This window comes from Oryctolagus cuniculus, chromosome 3 (genome assembly GCF_964237555.1).
Source record: "Oryctolagus cuniculus chromosome 3, mOryCun1.1, whole genome shotgun sequence".
NCBI lineage: Eukaryota > Metazoa > Chordata > Mammalia > Lagomorpha > Leporidae > Oryctolagus > Oryctolagus cuniculus.
Window position 1 is genome coordinate 60,803,200 of NC_091434.1, and position 22,115 is coordinate 60,825,314.

At 38.3% G+C, this 22,115-nt stretch overlaps 1 protein-coding gene across 1 annotated transcript; it reads left to right on the top strand.

Moving 5' to 3' along the window:
• The first annotated feature begins 10,647 nt into the window (after window positions 1-10,647).
• On the top strand, window positions 10,648-10,932 carry LOC127491523 (translation machinery-associated protein 7-like). Its single transcript, XM_051848058.1, has one exon. The coding sequence runs from the start codon at window positions 10,648-10,650 to the stop codon at window positions 10,930-10,932; it is 285 nt and encodes a 94-aa protein (XP_051704018.1).
• The last annotated feature ends 11,183 nt before the right edge of the window (window positions 10,933-22,115 follow it).

A 22,115-nucleotide genomic window follows, 5' to 3' on the forward strand; every position in this document is an offset into this window, starting at 1 on the left:
CTGGCTCCTGGCTTCGGATAAGGCGCAGCTCCAATCGTTGCGGCCAACTGAGGAGTGAACGATCAGATGGAAGATCTCTCTCTCTCTCTCTCTCTCTCTCTGCCTCTCCTCTCTCTGTGTAACTCTTTCAGATAAATAAATCTTTAAAAAAATAACAGAACTCAAAATTTTAAAAACAAAATAATTTACAAGTATACATTTTCAGCTAAAATCATGATTTTTAAAGATATCAGTAGGAGTCTATTTCTTCTCGTCTTTCATTTCTGCTTTCCTTTGTATGCCTTCATTTCTGGGCAGGATCTCCTAAGTGATGATAAAGATCACAAGGAAATCCATGGGCCCATAGTGCTAGCTCGGCGATCACAGAGGAGAGAGAGCACTTCTTCCAAAGGTATGCAGATCTATATAGTGACTCAATCAGATTAAATTAAAAATCTGTCTCTGAGCTGAACTGTGGTCAGAGAATATATCTGCATACAAGGCACATGCCCACTCCTGGTTCTAGACAAGGATGGACTCATTCCTACCTGAATCACCTATCACTGAAAATGGAGGGAGGGTTGTAATTACAAAGAAAATTTGTAAGGTATGGAGAGAAACACACACATACACGCACGCGCGCACACACACACACATTTGCATGTGAGCATACACACTTGTGTATACACCATAATCATCATTCCCCCAGACAATGCTCTCAAAATAGGATAATTCAAATAAGATTTGATAAAAGACTTTACTTAATAAGGATATGGTCAGAGAATGGAGGAAAAAAATCCAGAGTAGGCACAAAGGAAGATAATGATTACCAGAATCTCAGAGAAGAGAATTTTCTAGGAATAATTATCTTAAGAGGAGCAACGTCCCTTTGTCAAGGGACAGAGCCAACCAAAGCAACTCGGCAAGGAGGAAGCCAGGGGAACAGACACCCCAGCTTCCTCTTCCTCCTGGTCTCTGACAAACATCTCCATTGGCCCAACCCAACGGGATGCCAGAAGGCAAGAAAATTCCCAGGGCAAGAAAAAAAGTAAGAAAGTGGATCTTCTGGGACATACAGAAAATATACAGCACACAAGCACTACAAAAGGATAGTTTACAAAGCTCTTACACATGTGTGACAAAACCAATTACATTGTAATAAATGATCTATAAATAAACTGTGTAACTTAACACAAATCCATCCTCAACATCTCCTAACCTCTACTTCCTTTCTAATTCTGCCTTTCAAACAAATAAATAATTTTTTTACAAAAAAAGCTCTGTTCTTATGTGAGTAGTTCCTTCTTTTATTTTACTGAGTTGCCTTCTTGCAAACTTCATTTGATGTTTTTTGGTAGGGCAATATGTGAAAGTGAAGCCTCTGGTTTTCCAGACATTGAATCTGCTGGTGAAAGAGTAGAATAATTCAGGTAGAAAATAAGAAGGGGTCATTTTGGCCCCAAGCCTAAGTCAAATTTTCTGATCTAGTTTTAACAACAAAAAATGCTGCTATTTTGATATTTATCTGATATCAAAGTATATTAGTCAATTCAAATCGAGAAACTAGGAGAGGAGTGCAGTTATTTATCCTAAATTACCAACACAAGGTACATCATCTGAAACACTGTGAGAACAGGTCCAGGTCTTCATAGTTTTATATCAAAGCATGGCATAGACAGATTGAACTTTCAATTGTAGCTGAAAGTAATAGCTGTAACAAGTGGTGCTGTCCTGGATTTTGAAATCTGAAGTCAGCAGAAGCTGGTACTGCTGCTAAAATAAGCAAATGTAGCTAGTACTAACTGGATTAAACCAGGTAGCTGAAAACTTTCACACAAGTGAGAAAGTGGCCATTTGGAGCTTTAAGCAAGACTTTGATTGGTGTGCTTGCGCTCGTAACAAAACTTAGATTTAACCAGAGAAGTAGTCCAACTTAGCAGTCAGGATGGGTGTTTCAGAGCCTGGAACTGAAACAAGCAGAAGTTTGCTCATAAGTGAAAATATCACATTCTTCCTTGAGGTCAGAGGAATTTTAACTGCAGAGGCATGATCACCTCTTTTGGGAGTTGCCCTCACATAAAATGAATAAGATTTTTGTTAGAAACAGGAAAACCACTAATCAGATGGAACAGAATTTCAGCAGACTACAAATCTGCCAGTGTGGAATATGAACTATGAGGTTGGAGTAGGCATCTCTTAATCTGTATGAGTTGAAATTTTGAAATCTTAAATATTGATGAGAAAGATAATACCATTTTGCTTATTCCCATAAGTACCTACTATATGCCATTCACTCTGCTCTGTGCCCCTACTTTCAAAATTATATCTGTAGTATATCTCCTCCATATTATAAGCTCTGTGAAGGATTCATGAAGGAATAGGACTCAATAAAATATTGCTAATATTATCCTTAGTAGGCCTTTATTAAATTGTGAATGAATCTTCCATTAAAGTATGTCACAAATTTACTATAACGATAGTTCCACAACTTTCTTTGGAAATGTAATATTTCTCTGTCTTAAAATTTCTACAGCACTTCTGTTTCAAAGTCAAGTTATAATTCTTGCTATAGTTTCCATATATAAATAAAATTGCAAACATTTTCTATTTGATTTTATTAAAACTTATTAGGTTATTCAAGTCTATCCAACAAGAAATATTCTTTTATTTTTGATCTCTAAATAAATTTAGGCTAACTCTAAATGTTCTCTTTTTAAAAAGACATGTGTACTCATTCAGTAGAATTTGTTTGTAAGTGTTCTTAAAAGCTGATTTACTTGCATAAAGCCTTTAAAGCAAAGATTAAAAATATTATGTGTGTTTAAGGACAAAATGTAAAATACACATAGCATTATAAAACAAAAATAATGAAATTTAGCTTTACATATCATTTTAAATTAGTTCTCTGAGATGGTAAACAGGTATAAAAATGTTGAAAGACTACAGGATTTTCATGGGCCCTGGGGATTAGAGAGATTTGAAGAAAAAAAGACAAATATAAGAAATTTATAATATAAAACAGGTTGGTTATGAGGGATAAAGAAAAGTTTTCTGGGGGCCAGTCTGTGGCATAGCAGGTTAAAGCCCTGGCCTGAAGCGCTGGTATCCCATATGGGTGCTGGTTCTAGTCCCAGCCGCTCCTCTTCCAATCCAGCTTACTGCTATGGCCTGGGAAAGCAGTAGAGGATGGCCCAACTCCTTGGCCCCCTGCACCTGCATGGGAGACCCGGAAGAAGCTCCTGGCTCCTGGCTCCTGGCTTCAGAACGACGCAGCTCCGGTCATTGTGGCCATCTCAGGAGTGAACCAATGGATGAAGACCTCTCTCTCTGTCTCTACCTATATCTGTAACTCTTTCAAATAAATAAAAATAAATCTTAAAAAAAAAAGTTTTCTGGCCTGACTGAATAGATGAAAAAAATAACTATTGATAAAGAATAAAGTAAAAATGGGGAAGAAACAAATGTATCAAAAAAGAATAATCTTGATCTTTTAAATATTGAATTTAATGCTGCAGTGGGATATGAAAATGGTAGTAAATATTATGCGGTACTTAGCCGTGTGAAAGTAGACTTCAAGAAGAAAATAATGGCTGAAATAAAAAAAAAATACACAGAAGTTGCTGGCATTGTGATGCAAAGGGTTAAGCTGCTGCTTCCAACACCAGCATCCAACATCAGAGCACATGTTCAAGTCATCCATGTGTCCATGAAAGAAACCTGTATTTATTCCCCTACTGCTGGAATACTTTATTAGAAAATAGAGTAAAACAACTGGCAGAATGTCCACCATGATTTCCCGATTCATAAAATAAGGGACTCTATGGTGAGGAAAGCCAAATAGAAATCTTGAATCTCCTTTACCAACCAACATAATAAATCATTCCTGGGAGAATTTCAGGTATAAGCACCAATACCAAGGACTTGAAGAATGTAGAAGTGGTGATTCCTATGACATTACTATTCACCTTGCCTAATCACCTTTGCAAAGGACAGATGGGTCCTGGAGAATGACAGTGGGTTGATGACACCTATTGCACTGTGTGTGATAATTTACTTAAGCAAATCAACACATTCCCTGGTTCCTGGTATGCAACCACTGATCTTCTGAATACTTTCACTTGATATACCACCATGAATCTACTGCAGGGTTGTATCAACTCTGCATTCATATGTCATAATCTCTCCATTACACAACACAATGAGATGGCCCACATTGATAATATCATGTTGATTAAATACAGTCAGCAATAAGCAGAAAATACATTAAATTCTTAGTAAGGTAAGTCTATACTCACACACACAAAAAAAAATCCAGAAAAAATATAGGGGTCTACTGTTCAGGACCATGTCATTATATCCCTTCCAAGGTAAAGAATAAACTGCTGAATTTGAACCTTCCAAATGCCAAGGACTGTGTCTTTGGATTTTGAAGGCAACACAGATCTCATTTGAAAATAGTACTAGGATTCAATTATTGAGTAAAAGAATAGGATGCAAGCTTTGAAGAGAAAGATGTGCAAAAGATCCAGACTTCCATGTAAGCTTCTCTGACATTTAAGCCATATAGTCCGGCAAGTAAGATGGCGCTTGAAGTGTTTGCAGCAATTTATTGGCTCTACAATGAAGTCGTTGGAAAACCAGTTATGGTAGAAAACTGCAGAATTTTTAAGATTTAGAAGCTAAGTTTCCCCATATTTTGTAAACAAGAAATTTTTTTTGATAAATAGTTTGTAGATTTTTTTTAGTCCTAGTAGAGAATAGATGTTTAATAAATGCAACCAAATCATCTTGAAAATTAAATTGGCTCTCAAGAACGATTGTTGATTTATGAACTAAGCCATAAAGTTGGGACTGAATGGTAGCACTGCATCATTAAGTGGAAGAGGTGCATGCAAGGTCAGCAATTCCTAAAAGCACAAATAAGATGCATGTGCAAATGATTCAGCTTCCAGTGGCTCCTCCTCCTGCTGCATTTCCTCTGAGCCATCAGCCCACAACTCTGGGAGTTCCTTTAATCAGTTGACTGATGAGAAAGGAAAATCCAATCACTGATTTAAAAATGGTTCTGCACAGTACACAGAACATTCTGTGGAGGACTTTTCACCTCAGCCCCACGTAGGCCTTGCTCTGGGGATAGTGGTGAAGGAAAACACTACACACACACACACACACACACACACACACACACTAATAACTCTAAGCAGTGCACATTGTGTTTTATTGTTCCAACATTAAGATATGGCCAAAAGATGGCTCTCTGCTGATTTTAGTCAAGGGCAATCAAACTGCTTGTTGGATAGTAGGAACAGGGTTGGATATGGTGAAAAGGTGTCAAGAAGAAGCATATAGATGGACCTCTGAAAACAGGCACAGAGCGTAATGGTATTTGTGTCTGCTGTCAATGTCCACCAAGGAAAACTCCAGCAGGAGAAATTTTTAACTATATTACTCTTTCTGTAGATGTCAGTCTCTTTCCCTACCATTTCGGACTCTATTCCACCAATTCGTGAACAAAGTGTACTGTAGTACAGACAAAAGTTATTCTGCAATTCAGTAATACACACTTCCAGTCACAATACACACCTTCACTCTTCTTCAAGCTACTTCTGAGTACTCAGTCTGAGGCTACCAGAGATTGGCACTGAGTTCCAACTGTTGGCTCTTGATTACATTGAACAATTTGCTTCATAGAAGGACAGCAATTTTACCTCACTTGAGAAACTTTTTCTAGATATAGACTTACCATCCTGGTCCAAAAGGTTTTAGTCAAAACTATCATTTGTGGACTTACAAAATATTTTATCCACCAACATGATATATCGGATAGCATTGCTTCTGACCGAAGAGCTTATTTTATAATAAATAAAAAGCAACAGTGGGCTTCTGCTCACTCAAGTCCCTGATCTTTTCCTGTTCCCTGATGTTTCCTGGAAGCAAATGAATGATCTTTTTAAATACTCAGATACAGCACCAACTGGGTGGTCATACATTGTAGGGTGGCATCATGTCTGTCAGCATACAGCATATGATATGAATCAAAGATTAACGTGTGGCACTGGTCCTCAAATACTCCTATAGCCATTGATCCATTGGTGGGGAAAACAAGCAATGGAGGGGGGGTCGGCGCCATGGTGCACTGGGTTAATCCTCCGCCAGCGGTGCCAGCATCCCATATGGGAGCCGGTTCTAGTCCCGGTTGCTCCTCTTCTGATCCAGTTCTCTCTTTCAGCCTGGGAAGGCAGTAGAAGATGGCCCAAGTACTTGGGCCCCTGTGCCCGCATGGGAGACCAGGAAGAAGCACCTGGCTCCTGGCTTCGGACGGGCTTAGCTCTGGCCGTGGCGGCCATTTGTGGGTGAACCAATGGAAGGAAGACCTTTCTCTCTGTCTCCCTCTCCCACTGTCTATAACTCTACCTCTCAAATAAATAAATAAAATCTTAAAAAAAAAAAAGGGAATGGGAAATGGAGAATGGGGTAGCTTCTCTCCCTATAACCCCCTAATAAGACACCAGCAAATTTTTTTTTTCCATTTTCACAATTTTTGGATGTATAGTCTAGAGATCTTCTCTCCCAAGGAGGGAATGCTTCCTCATGACAGGAATCAGCAGTCAAATAAGGAGCCTACTATAGCGTGTGGAATGATTGATTTTGACTACTAGGAGAGACTGTAGTTAGCAGAATTGTAAGATAGCCCACAAATTCCCATCCTCTGGAGTACAAGTCTCTATAATCCTGCCTCAGTCCCTATCATGGAATGTAGGTAATAGCTATGAGTGTGACAAGATAGTCATGGCTTTGATTAGGCTATATTATGTTAGATTCAGTTGCAGCTCAATGGAATAAGATTCTCTTTCTGTACTTGCAGAAATAAGCTGTCAGATAAGAGGATAACATGTCTGATATCTAAGAGAAACTCCTAGGAGCTAAAAGTAAACCTGTATTTCCCAGTTAACAGATAGCAAGTGAACTGGACCTGCACCCTAACACCACAAATTCAACCAAAAATCTGAATGAGTTTGAAGCAGGATCTTGAGCATCAGATGAGGTCACAGCTGTCAGTTGCAGCTTGATTTTAGTTTGGTGAGGCCCTAAGAGAGCAGCTAGCTAATCCATAGCTAAACCCCTGGCCCATAGAACCTGTGAGATATTAAGTGTGTGAGGTTTTAAGGTGCTAAGTTTCTAGTAATACACCATGCAGTGATATAAAACTAACACAATTATGCTGCGTCTGCACAGTGGGGTGGAGAGGCACATGGCCCAGGAGATTTTCTAAGGCACTAATCACAACTCACATATTCTTATAATAAAAAAAAATCAGTGTAACACTTAAAAAATTCAAAATTACCAGAACAAAGAATGGGGCACAGAATCTTTATGAATTCAGGTTTGAGACACAATCAAACGACAATCATCTATGTTTCTTGCTGAGAACAAAGGGAATAGGTATTAGAAGTTATAAATACTAGTTATAAACATAAGATTATTTTCAAAAATTAAAACTATCTTGTTATGAGTACTTCCTCCTTATTTGACATGAATATATTTGTGTGTGTGTGTGTGTGTAGAACATATAGAAATATATTCGAGAAAATAATATGGAAAAAGATTATTGTGGTTAAGACATAGATGTAGATAAAGATATATAGATATAAATGGAGAATGACCAAAACCAGCACAGTATCTCAATACATTACTCAGGGAATTAAAATCTAAATCTAAACCAGTAATTACTTTAATTGTAGCCGGCAAACATTTCAAAAAAGAGGAGATGCATAATAGAGAAAAAAAAAAGCATTAAAATGTAATCTAATCTTTAGGAGTCACTCCAGAAGTACATAGCTAAGCAGTCTATTGGCAAGTGTCTGAGAGATAATGAAATGTAGCTTGTATCAGAAACCATGTGCACAAAAATAATCAGAATGAGAGTTGTTGCAAGTTGTTGTACTCTACACTCAATCACACTATTACACAGTATTTCCTAATAATATTAACAGCTGATATTAATAAGAACTTATTGTATGTTAAACCTACTTTGTGTTAGCTTCTTATGTATTAGGAACAAAGATTGGTACACAGCTTTTAAAATTCAGATTTGAAACACTCTGTCAACAAACCATGATCAGCTAGGTTTCTCGCTGAGAGCAAGCAACTTACTAGGTGTTACTAAATATAGGTAAATGCCACCCTTATCTCATTTAATCCTCATGACTATAGATGGGAAGTGTCATTATTATCCCCATTTCACAGATAAGCAAATCAGAGCTTAGATACCAAGTTATTTACCCAATGTCACAAAGTAAGAAAGGAAACTTAATACTTAACCCACAATTATCTGATACTGTTTCATACTCTCAACAACTAGTCAACACCATATTATCTTCCTGCATAAAAACACCTTCAGAAACATTTGTCCAGCTTTAAGCATCAGTTATTTAGGTATGTATTTCCCCACAAAATCTTTTTTCCTATATATTTTGCTAATTTTTCATTAATTTAAATCTTCTGTGAAGTTTTACATAAAAATGATTATTTGAGTTATTTCCTTGGCTCTATTGTCTTTCAAAAAGACAATCTCTGTAAAGTCTAAGTTTAATTTCAATTCAGCCGACGTTGAAAAAGTTGTGCCACTCTCCTGAGTACTACTATTCCTGGTGTGGAATTGCTGACCTAGTTCTAAAGTGAGATAAATTCACATAACTCAAATGTAGTCTTTAGAGAAAGAGCAGAATTATTGTTCATGTCCCATTTATAAAGAATGCTGACCTCTCAAAATAACCTATTTGTTATTGTAAACGTTTAACAAATAAAAAATAACTGAGCTCATGCCTTGTCAACAATGTTCCATGCTATTTTGATCTTAAGTTGTTTTGCCTGTTTTGTTTTTTAGTCTTAAAATCTTAACATCCCACTTGGCTTCATTATTGCAGAATATGACATTATTCTATGTTGCATAAGGTGAAATATCACACATTTAAGCCTATGTACCTTTAATTTTGGAAGATCAAATGAGAAGGCAGAAAATAGCTATCACTACATACACTAAATCTGGAAAAGATGGAAGAAAGTCTGTTAACCATCTGTATAATGTTACACAGATATTACTGATTATTATGTCAATGGCACATGGACATTGATCTTTGGCTCATTTAATAAAGTGTCAGCAATGGTAAAAAATTACTAATTAAAGATATTAAAATTATTATCTGTGACACAAGTTTTAGAATTGTAAAATGCCTGTAAGCTTGTCATTTTTATAGAATTTATAAGGATAAATTATTTAAAAGAATGCAATAAAATTTCAATATTACTTTATTTATTTTTTTGACAGGCAGAGTTAGACAGTGAGAGAGAGACAGAGTGAAAAGTCTTCCTTTTTCCATTGGTTCACCCCCAAAGTGGCCGCTATGGCTGGCACTGCACTGATCTGAATCCAGGAGTCAGGTGCTTCCTCCTGGTCTCCCATGTGGGTGCAGGGCCCAGGCACTTGGACCATCCTCCACTGCACTCCCAGGCCACAGCAGAGAGCTGGCCTGGAAGAGGAGCAACCATGACAGAATCTGGCGCCCCAGCTGGAACTAGAACCCGGAGTGCCGGCACCACAGGTGGAGGATTAGCCTACTGAGCCGCGGTGCTGGCTCAATATTACTTTAAAATATGGTATAAAATCCCAGAAAATAAGTATTGAATGGCAAAGAAAAAATCTAGCGTTAGAGTTGTGATGATCTTATTATAACTTAATTAAAACCAACGAGATCCAATACGATTAAGAACTAAAGATTAATTTAGAGAAATAGATACATCAGGAAAAAAATGTGAAAACATCTTTATGCTTAAATTACAAGAAATAAAAATCCTCTAAGTCAAACTTAATTAAAATAGGGTTTACCAAAAAGGTAAACACACAGGCTCCATGGGCATTCAAAGCCGGGAAATGAAGAATAATCAGGGCACAAGGATTTCAGAAGCAGAACCAGAAGGACAGGAGCTAAGGCATCTCTGTGAGTCTCTCACAGACCAGTCACCCATTCCTTCACTCCCTCCCTCTCACCAGCATCCTGGTGAGCATGGCCCAGCACAGCTACCTCCTCCTCAGCTCTCACCTCAGGCTCTAATCTCAAGTACCCACAATCACCCGAGGACCACAATTACCCATTGTCTCAACTGTGCATGGTTCGCTCCTGGTCAGGTTTTCTTACCAAGGCAAGGCAGCTATGATGTGGGTTCCTAATGAAACAGAATATTCATGAAGGGGAATTTCAATAGATAAACAGGAACAAAAAAATAAAACACAAGAATTAGTCTATATGTTTAAAGCTTAAGTGAGAAAAATAGAAAAGCTTAGGGTGATAGATGAGGCCTGGCCAAATACAAAAATAAAGGTTTCCAAAACAACTTACTTGATTACATTTTCTCCCACTTTTAATGCAGCTAAAATATATAGTTTCATTTTTTAGATTACTGTAAGTTGCAAACAAATATATAATAATGATTTTGATTTTGGCTTTAGGACCCAGTAAAGGCTATTTGAATAGCATAACTAAAATTAACAGCTTCAACAAGCATATTTTCAATGGACAAGTTTATGCATAACATGTAGAATTCATGAACACAAAATTGAGTCCACTATCCACAAATGTACTTACAAGACATACTGACAGGGCAGGTGCCATGTCTGGCCGGGAGGGCAGCAAGAAGGAGCCCCTGAGACAGCCCAAGAGGCAGGCCAAGGAGATGGGTGAGGAGGATCAGGCTTTCAAGCCAAAACAAAGGGAGGAGCAGAAGAAACTGGGAAAGCTGAAAGCTAAGGCCATTGGGAGAGGCCCCTTGGCCACAGGTGGAATTAAGAAATCTGGCAAAAAGCAAGCTGCTCCTGGTGCCTGCAGAGATGATGCCTTTGACTCAGTTCCTATTCAAACATCTGGACACCTAGCTACGGCATCTTTTGCCACCTAGAGTTAGAAGGAAGTGTGATCTTGGAGTTTGTCATACCTTTACAAATAGACTTTTGTAAAAAAGACATCATGACAGCAGTGATCCAATTCTAATGCAAGGAGAAAAACCTGAGAATTTAAAGTAATTTATATTGAATTTTAGTAGATGTGTCATAAACAGTTCATAAGAATTGAAATTTTCGGAGAGAGAGGCAAGATGGCGGAATAGGAAGGGAGCACACTGATAGTCTGGGGAGAGATAGTTTAATAAAAGTGGAGATACTGCAGGTTCAAGGAAGAGTAGGGGAGGAAACAGCAGAAGAAACTCTTCCGGAACACGTGACTCACAGCGGACCTGCGTGGAGAGCGTGGGAGCCCACAGTTCGGGACATCAGCGGCAGACTCAACACACCAGCGCTGGAACGCGAGGTGAGCCGAACCTCAATAGCCCGAGACACCGGCAGGCAAGCGGAGAGAGGAGACTAGAGGGAACGACCCCCGGGGGGGGAAGTTCACAAGGCTAACTGGAAGAGAGAGAGAGAGAGAAAAAAGGGTGACTAGTACGGACACGGGTTTCTCTCTCTCCGCTCACCTCTCAAGGGCGAGCAAGACAAAGAGCAGGCGCCATCTTGGACATACGTCATAAGCAGAGCGACCTCAGGTCTGCACCGGCCCTGAGCCTAGCAGAAAAACCTGACTCTGGGCGGGGCAAATTAACAGGAGATTAGGAGCTAGTAAATTTGTGGTGCTACTGAACTGAGACTGTGAAAAAAGAGACGGTGGGGGAGAGAACTCACGGAATTCACGTGAGCACTCTCCAGAGACGCTACAATTCCGTAACTTTGGCAACCCAGTGGGAGGCTGAAGGAGAATTTGAGCCCACTCTGAGGGCCGAACAGATTCCCTGTGTGGTTCTTGGGAAAGAGCTTCCCATCTCTGGCTCCTGTGGGTATATCATTTGCCTGCTAACTACCTCCAACTTCGTTCAGCTGTGTGGAATTACTTCCCTTTTGAATCAAAAAAAAAAAAAAAAGAGAGAGAGAGAGAGAGAGATTTACCACGCCTAACCTGGGAGTGTCACCTTTGGCACACCAAACAGAGCTCTCAGGCCACACCCATCTCAAGCCCTAAGGCTCCATCAAAAACAGATAGTCCACTTAATCTAGAGTCATAGTATAACAAGAAAAAGCACCACAGTGAAGAAACCAAATATCTCCAATATGCCAAATAACAAACGCAAAAACCGAGGTAATAAAAACAAGGAAGTCACCATGACGCCCTCAAATGAAAAAGACACCCCAATTCAAGATTATGAAGATGATGACATAGAAGAAATGCAAGAAGCAGATCTCAAAAAATTGATAAGAACATTAAGAAGTTCTCAAAAACAAATTCTTGAACTACACAAATCCTTAATGGACAAGATAGAAAATCTCTCTCGTGAAAATGAAATATTAAGGAGGAATCAAAATGAAACGAAACAACTAGTACAACAGGAAACTGTGATAGTGACTGAAGTGAAGAATTCAATAGATCAAATGAAAAACACAATAGAGAGCCTTACAAACAGAATGGGTGAAGCAGAAGAGAGAATATCGGACTTAGAAGACAGAGAACAGGAAAGGATACAGTCAGACCAAAGAAAAGAAGAGGAAATTAGAAATCTGAAACATATTGTCGGGAATCTTCAGGATACTATTAAAAAAACCAACATTCGGGTTCTAGGAGTTACTGAAGGCATGGAGAGGGAGAAAGGATTAGAAGGCCTTTTTAGTGAGATACTAGCAGAGAACTCCCCAGGTTTGGAGAAGGACAGAGACATCCTAGTACAGGAAGCCCACAGAACCCCTAATAAACACGACCAAAAGAGATCCTCACCACGACACGTTGTAATTAAACTCTCCACAGTGAAACATAAAGAAAAGATCCTAAAATGTGCAAGAGAGAAACGTCAGATTACTCTCAGAGGATCTCCAATCAGACTCACAGCTGACTTCTCATCAGAAACTCTAAAAGCTAGGAGGGAATGGCGAGATATAGCCCAGGTACTAGGAGAGAACAACTGCCAGCCCAGAATATTATATCCTGCAAAGCTATCATTTGTGAATGAAGGTGAAATAAAGACTTTTCATTGTAAACAGAAATTGAAAGAATTTGTTGCCACTCGTCCAGCCCTGCAAAAGATGCTTAAAGATGTGTTACACACAGAAACACAGAAACACGGTCATCAATATGAAAGAAGGTAAAGGAAGGAAACCAAGGAAGGAAACCTCACAGCAAAAGATCACAGGGAATTCAAAGCATATATTAGAACTTATCTTTGGCAAATGGCAGGGCAAAGTTACCACTTATCATTAGTCACTTTGAACGTGAATGGCCTGAACTGTCCAGTTAAAAGACACCGATTGGCTGATTGGGTTAAGGAACAAAACCCATCTATTTGCTGCTTACAAGAAACACATCTTTCCAACAAAGATCCATACAGACTGAAAGTGAAAGGCTGGAAAAAGATATACCATGCCAACAGAGATGAAAAAAGAGCGGGCGTAGCCATCTTAATATCGGACAACATAAACTTCACCACAAAAACTGTTAAGAGAGACAAAGAGGGACACTATATCATGATTAAGGGATCAATTCAACAGGAAGATATAACAATTATCAATGTATATGCACCTAACTACAGGGCACCAGTTTATCTAAAAGATTTATTAACGGACTTAAAGGGAGACTTAGACCCCAATACAGTAGTACTGGGGGACTTCAATACTCCACTCTCAGAAATAGACAGATCATCCGGTCAGAAGATCAACAAGGATACAGTAGATTTAAACGACACTATAGCCCAAATGGATCTAACAGATATATACAGAACTTTCAATCCTACAGCTAAAGATTTTACATTCTTCTCAGCAGTACATGGAAGCTTCTCTAGGATTGACCACATACTAGGCCATAAAGCGAGTCTCAGCAAATTCAAAAGAATTAGAATCATACCATGCAGCTTCTCAGACCATAAAGGAATGAAGTTGGAAATTACCAACTCAGGAATCCCTAGAGCATACGCAAACACATGGAGATTGAACAACATGCTCCTGAATGAACAATGGGTCATAGAAGAAATCAAAAGAGAAATCAAAAACTTTCTGGAAGTAAATGAGGATAACAGCACAACATACCAAAACTTATGGGACGCAGCAAAAGCAGTGTTAAGAGGGAAGTTTATATCAATAGGTGCCTACATCAAGAAATTGGAAAGGCACCAAATAGATGAGCTTTCAATTCACCTCAAGGATCTAGAAAACCTACAGCAAATCAGACCCAAATCTAGTAGGAGAAGAGAAATAATTAAAATCAGAGAAGAAATCAAGAGGATTGAATCAAGAAAAACATTACAAAAAATCAGCCAAACGAGGAGCTGGTTTTTTGAAAAAATAAACAAAATTGACACCCCATTGGCCCAACTAACTAAAAAAAGAAGAGAAAAGACCCAAATCAATAAAATCAGAGATGAAAAAGGAAATGTAACAACAGACACCACAGAAATAAAAAGAATCATCAGAAATTACTACAAGGACTTGTATGCCAGCAAACAGGGAAACCTATCAGAAATGGATAGATTCCTGGACACATGCAACCTGCCTAAATTGAACCAGGAAGACATCAAAAACCTAAACAGACCCATAACTGAGACAGAAATTGAAACAGTAATAAAGGCCCTCCCAACAAAGAAAAGCCCAGGACCAGATGGATTCACTGCTGAATTCTACCAGACGTTTAAAGAAGAACTAACTCCAATTCTTCTCAAACTATTCAGAACAATCGAAGAAGAGGGAGTCCTCCCAAATTCTTTCTATGAAGCCAGCATCACCTTAATTCCTAAGCCGGAAAAAGATGCAGCACTGAAAGAGAATTACAGACCAATATCCCTGATGAACATAGATGCAAAAATCCTCAATAAAATTCTGGCCAATAGAATGCAACAACACATCAGAAAGATCATCCACCCAGACCAAGTGGGATTTATCCCTGGTATGCAGGGATGGTTTAATGTGCGCAAGACAATCAATGTGATACACCACATTAACAGACTGCAGAAGAAAAACCATATGATTATCTCAATAGATGCCGAGAAAGCATTTGATAAAATACAACACCCGTTCATGATGAAAACTCTAAGCAAACTGGGTTTGGAAGGAACATTCCTCAATACAATCAAAGCAATTTATGAAAAACCCACAGCCAACATCCTATTGAATGGGGAAAAGTTGGAAGCATTTCCACTGAGATCTGGAACCAGACAGGGATGCCCACTCTCACCACTGCTATTCAATATAGTTCTGGAGGTTCTAGCCAGAGCTATTAGGCAAGAAAAAGAAATTAAAGGGATACAAATTGGGAAGGAAGAGCTCAAACTATCCCTCTTTGCAGATGACATGATTCTGTATTTAGGGGACCCAAAGAACTCTACTAACAGACTATTGGAACTCATAGAAGAGTTTGGCAAAGTAGCAGGGTATAAAATCAATGCACAAAAATCAACTGCCTTTGTATACACAGACAATGCCATGGCTGAGGAAGAACTTCTAAGATCAATCCCATTCACAATAGCTACAAAAACAATCAAATACCTTGGAATAAACTTAACCAAAGACGTTAAAGATCTCTACGATGAAAATTACAAAACCTTAAAGAAAGAAATAGAAGAGGATACCAAGAAATGGAAAAATCTTCCATGCTCATGGATTGGAAGAATCAATATCATCAAAATGTCCATTCTCCCAAAAGCAATTTACAGATTCAATGCAATACCAATCAAGATACCGAAGACCTTCTTCTCAGATCTGGAAAAAATGGTGCTGAAATTTATATGGAGGCACAAGAGACCTCGAATAGCTAAAGCAATCTTGTACAACAAAAACAAAGCCGGAGGCATCACAATACCAGATTTCAGGACATACTACAGGGCAGTTGTAATTAAAACAGCATGGTACTGGTACAGAAACAGATGGATAGACCAATGGAACAGAATTGAAACACCAGAAATCAACCCAAACATCTACAGCCAACTTATATTTGATCAAGGATCTAAAACTAATTCCTGGAGCAAGGACAGTCTATTCAATAAATGGTGCTGGGAAAATTGGATTTCCACGTGCAGAATCATGAAGCAAGACCCCTACCTTACACCTTACACAAAAATCCACTCCACATGGATTAAAGACCTAAATCTACGACCTGACACCATCAAGTTACTAGAGAACATTGGAGAAACCCTTCAAGATATTGGCACAGGCAAAGAATTTCTGGAAAAGACCCGGGAGGCACAGGCAGTAAAAGCCAAAATCAACTATTGGGATTGCATCAAATTGAGAAGTTTCTGTACTGCAAAAGAAACAGTCAGGAGAGTGAAAAGACAACCGACAGAATGGGAAAAAATATTTGCAAACTATGCAACAGACAAAGGGTTAATAACCAGAATCTACAAAGAGATCAAGAAACTCCACAAAAACAAAACCAACAACCCACTTAAGAGATGGGCCAAGGACCTCAATAGACATTTTTCAAAAGAGGAAATCCAAATGGCCAACAGGCACATGAAAAAATGTTCAAGGTCATTAGCAATCAGGGAAATGCAAATCAAAACCACAATGAGGTTTCACCTCACCCCGGTTAGAATGGCTCACATTCAGAAATCTACCAACAACAGATGCTGGCGAGGATGTGGGGAAAAAGGGACACTAACCCACTGTTGGTGGGAATGCAAACTGGTCAAGCCACTATGGAAGTCAGTCTGGAGATTCCTCAGAAACCTGAAGATAACCCTACCGTTCGACCCAGCCATCCCACTCCTTGGAATTTACCCAAAGGAATTTAAATTGGCAAACAAAAAAGAGGTCTGCACCCTAATGTTTATTGCAGCTCAATTCACAATAGCGAAGACCTGGAACCAACCTAAATGCCCATCAACGACAGACTGGATAAAGAAATTATGGGATATGTACTCTTTAGAATACTATACCGCAGTAAGAAACAACGAAATCCAGTCATTTGCAACAAAATGGAGGAATCTGGAACACATCATGCTGAGTGAAATAAGCCAGTCCCAAAGGGACAAATACCATATGTTCTCCCTGATCGGTGACGACTGACTGAACACCAAGAGGGAAACCTGTTGGAGTGAGGTGGACACTATGGGAAATGGTGGCTTGATCAGCATAGCCCTGACTGTTAATGAACAACTAAATACATTATCCCTCTTAGTAGTTTTTTTTATCTGTTCTACTTAATATGACTGGTTTAGATCTGTAATTGATGCACAGTTATTCTTAAGTGTTGAAAATTAACTGAAATGTGATCCCTGTTGAACATGGTGGTGGGAATGGGAGAGGGAAGAGATGTATAATTTGGGACATGCTCAGGCTGACTTGCCCCAAGTGGTGGAGTTGGAAGCATACCAGGGGATTCCAATTCAATCCCATCGAGGTGGCATGTACCAATGCCATCTCACTGTTCCAGGTGATCAGTTTCAGTTCACAGTTGGTCATGGTGAAGGGACTGGGAGTCAAAGGGAGCACATAGACAAGTCTAGTACCTTCTAACGCTAACTGATGGAGTAAATAAAGGGGAGAGTGATCCAACATGGGAAGTGAGATACTCAGCAGACTCATAGAATGGCAGATGTCCTAAATAGCACTCTGGCCTCAGAATCAGCCCTAAAGGCATTCGGAGCTGGCTGAAAAGCTCATGAGAGTATTTCAGGCATGGAAAGCCAAGACACTCTGGCAAAAGATCTCTGTGAGTGAGATCCCAGTGGAAAGAACAGGTCATCAAAGAAGGAGGTACCTTTCTCTGAAGGGAGGAGAGAATCTCCACTTTGACTATGACCTTGTCTAAACAAGATAAGAGTCGGAGAACTCAGAGGGCTTCCATAGCCTTGGAAACTCATGACTGGAGCATAGGGAGATTACTGATGCCATAGACAGGAGTGTCAATTGGTAAAATCAACAACAGGAGTCACTGTGCACTTACTCCTCATGTAGGATCTCTATCCTTAATGTGCTGTACATTGAGATTTAATGCTATAACGAGTACTCAAACAATATATTTCACTTTGTGTTTCTATGGGGGTGCAAACTGTTGAAATCCTTACTTAATGCATACTAAACGGATCCTCTGTAAAAAAAAAAAAAAAAAGAAATTATCAATTCCCAACTTGACTCTCACTGGGATTAAACATGACAATAGGTCTGCTCTGATTTCATCATCATTTAAAAAATCATCTATTATTTTTCACTTTATGTTTCTGTGTGGGAGCAAACTGTTGAAATCCATACTTAATGTATACTAAGCTGATCTTCTGTATATTAAGATAATCGAAAATGAATCTTGATGTGAATGGAAGGGGAGAGGGAGTGGGAAAGGGGAGGGTTGTGGGTGGGAGGGACGGTATGGGGGGAAAGCCATTGTAATCCATAAGTCGTACTTTGGAAATTTATATGCATTAAATAAAAGTTTAAAAAAAAAAAAAGAATTGAAATTTTCTAATATCTATCTTGAAAATACACCTTGTATTTCTAATACTCAACCATGTAATCATATAGGTATAATATTATATAATCTACCTCATAGCTTTATAGGAAATATTATAGGAGTTGTTGTTTTTTAATTCACTATAGAAACACTTTTTAATTTACCTAATTGTTTTACTTAGAATAAAAATTATTTTCCATAGAATTCTTAGCTCTTGTACTTTCAACAAAGGAGGCATTTTAAATCTGCTGACTGATTTAAACCTTTTGTGGTCTATCTTGCCTTTATCTACAATTCTATAAGTTTTATTAAGTGCCACATTTTGAAAAGCACCATAATAAAAGATGCAATTACATTTTAGACCAGCTTAATCAGTGATTAAACTTCCATTTTACTCTTTTTCAACAATTCCCTAACACATGAAGAAATATATATATACACACCAGTAAGTCCTTAGATAATTAAGGATTGATTACATTTCCTAACAATTTACCTACTTTAATTGGTTCTTCTTCGCTTCCATATTCACTCTATTGCAGGATTCCTCCCTTAGCAATTTCTCTCTGTACACCCTGAAATGACAAGTGAATGTCAAGGAAAAATACCAACATTTCTTAATACAATTAATCACCAGAGCCATCTTGATCTTTCTGTAAATGAGATTAATTGTAGAATTTTTGAATTTTTTTGTTTTCTAAATATTCTGAAGCTGAATTTTAGCAAATGCTTATGTGAATGGAAACACTACCATATAAACTGATATTTAGTCAAATGTGCAGATTTTTGGTTTGAAAATTGTGTTTAGCAATATTCTATGTATATTATGAAGAACTGTTAAATCTACCTCTAGAATTTGCTTTCTAACTTTCTTCAAAGTAGCTATTAATGCAAGCCCAATCCATTTCTCCTCTTGTAGTACTAAAAAGGTATTGTTCATATAGTATCAACCACATTTTGAAAATGTTTTCACAATAATAAATCTAGACATTGAACACAGTTATAGCACACTAACAAAACATTAATATCTGCAATGTCATATCTTGAAGAGCAAGAATAATATCGGTAAGTTCAGAACAGTAAGATCAATAAGTTAAGAACGGAGTATATGTGTCCAGAACAGAAAGTTATAGATTAAAATTCTAGGGTGACCTGAATTAGAGTATTAAGAAGTGAGGACAAACCAAGTGATAAGGCCAAATCAAGAACTAAGCCCACGTATGAGCAGGTTTGAACCATTATATACCAAAAATTTCAAACCAACAGGAAAAGCCAGAGGGCCATGCTCTCACAAGAGCTAACAACTCTTCATACTAAGGCTGGTGACAGGGATAAAAGGGGAGTGGGACAGGTCTTTAGGGTCAAATAGGAAAAAATAACATAAGAAACACTACATCCATGAAAGGCAAATGTCAAAGGCCTTGGAGGTAATAAGAGAACAGAAAGTAACAATACATTCTCTAAAAGTACTATTCAAGAGAACTTTCTGCAATAATAGGGAATTTTACCCTTCAACATCCAATATGGTAACATGTCCACATGTGACTTTTGACCACTTGATATATGACAAGTGCAACTAACATGTAATCAAATTTACTAAATATTAAATATTTAAATATTAAATAATATTTAAATAAATAGGTATAAATTTCAATAACCATTTGTAGCTACTGTGGACCCTTATGTAGGGACAGTACATCCTGTGAAGGTACAAATATGGCTGCCTGTAAGTCGTTTGGACCATGTTTCATTAGTGTATGACCTCCTGCAAGTGCCCCATCACACTGTCATACTTCCACCAATTCAAAACCTTAATTTCCATAATGGCAATAACCAAGTAGGATAAATTTTGCTATCATGGAGTATGTAAGGTCAGAATATTGGGTTGGTAGAAATAAAGCTCTTGAGATCCTGAATATGTCACTTGTGTACCTCCAAATTTGTATCTCCCTATTAACCCACTGCCAACAGATACCACTTTTCTTGGCCACATGTGTACTTGGGGATAGGCATGGAAGTGGTGTGCCTTGTGTAGGTGGTTCTGAAAAGGAGGAATGAGCAAATAGGGAGTACTTAAAGGGATGGTGGGAATGGGATATGGGAAGAAACAGAGAAGAGATAACACTCATGAGAAACAATGCTAGAGACATAGTGAACAGATTTCCAAAGTAAAGAGTTGGTTATTAATGGTTAGTGGCATCCTTATATCTCACAAGCATTTGATGGACGGTATACTAGAGAAGAACCTAGACTCTGCAGGGTTGTTAAAATGAATGTGTATGAAATTCTGCTCTTTTTCACTCCAAATAGTATGATATTATAGATTTGATGATCCTGCTCCTTATAGGCGTAAGAGGACTTGAACTTCAAGCTCAGAATGAGAACAGATATCTGAACTGTATAAACAAAAGACATAGTACACCTGCAGTTTCTAGGTTGAGCCCAGAGGGAGCTCTAAGGAGTTTTTCCACCTTATACTCACACTGAATATGACACTAATTCAAACTAACCTGGGAATTGTTTTTTCTTTAACTTTTATTTAATAAATATAAATTTCCAAAGTACAACTTTTGGATTATAGCAGCTTTTTCCCCCCATAACCTCCCTTCCACCCGCAACCATCCCATCTCCCACTCCCTCTCCCTTCCCATTCTTCATCCACATTCATTTTCAATTATATTTATATACAGAAGATCAATTTAATATATACTAAGTAAAGATTTCAATAGTTTGCACCCACACAGAAACACAAAGTATAAAGTACTGTTTGAGTACTAACACACCGTTAATTCATATAGTACAACACATTAAAAACAGAGATCCTACATGGGGAGTAAGCGCACAGTGACTCCTGTTGTTGATTTAACAATTGACACTCTTGTTCACGGCATCAGTAATCATCTAAGGCTCTTGTCATGAGTTGCCAAGGCTATGGAAGCCTCTTAAGTTCATCAGCTCTGATCTTATTTAGACAAAGCCATAGTCAAAGTGGAAGTTCTTCCTCCCTTCAGAAAAAGGTACCTCCTTCTTTGAAGGACAGTTCTTTCCTCTGGGATCTCACTCACAGAGATATTTCATTTAGGTTTTTTTTTTTTTTTTTTTGCCAGAGTGTCTTGGCTTTCCATGCCTGCTAAACTCTCTTGGGCTTTTTAGCCAGATCCAAATGCCTTAAGGGCTGATTCTGAGGCCAGAGTGCTATTTAGGACATCTGCCATTCTATGAGTCTGCTGTGTATCCCACTTCCCATGTTGGATTGTTCTCTCCCTTTTTTATTCTATCAGTTAGTATTTGCAGACACTAGTCTTGTTTATGTGATCCCTTTGACACTAATCCTATCATTATGATCAGTTATGAACTGAAACTGATCACTTTGACTAGTGAGATGGCATTGGTGCATGCCACCTTGATGGGATTGAATTGGAATCCCCTGGCACGTTTCTAACTCTACCATTTGGGGCAAGTCTGATCGAGCATGTGCCAAACTGTAAGTCTCCTCCCTCTCTTATTCCCACTCTTATATTTAACAGGGATCACTTTTCAGTTAAATTTAAACACCTAAGAATAATTGTGCATAACCTGGTAATTGTAACAAGACATAATCTGTGATAATTAGTCAATTCTTAAAACTCAGTTTTTAAAATAGTTCTTAAAAAACAGTTGCTCAGTTGCTGGCAT

Coding starts and splice junctions, on each gene's coding strand:
- LOC127491523 (XM_051848058.1), top strand. CDS start 10,648: ATGTCTGGCCGGGAGGGCAGCAAGAAGGAGCCCCTGAGACAGCCCAAG.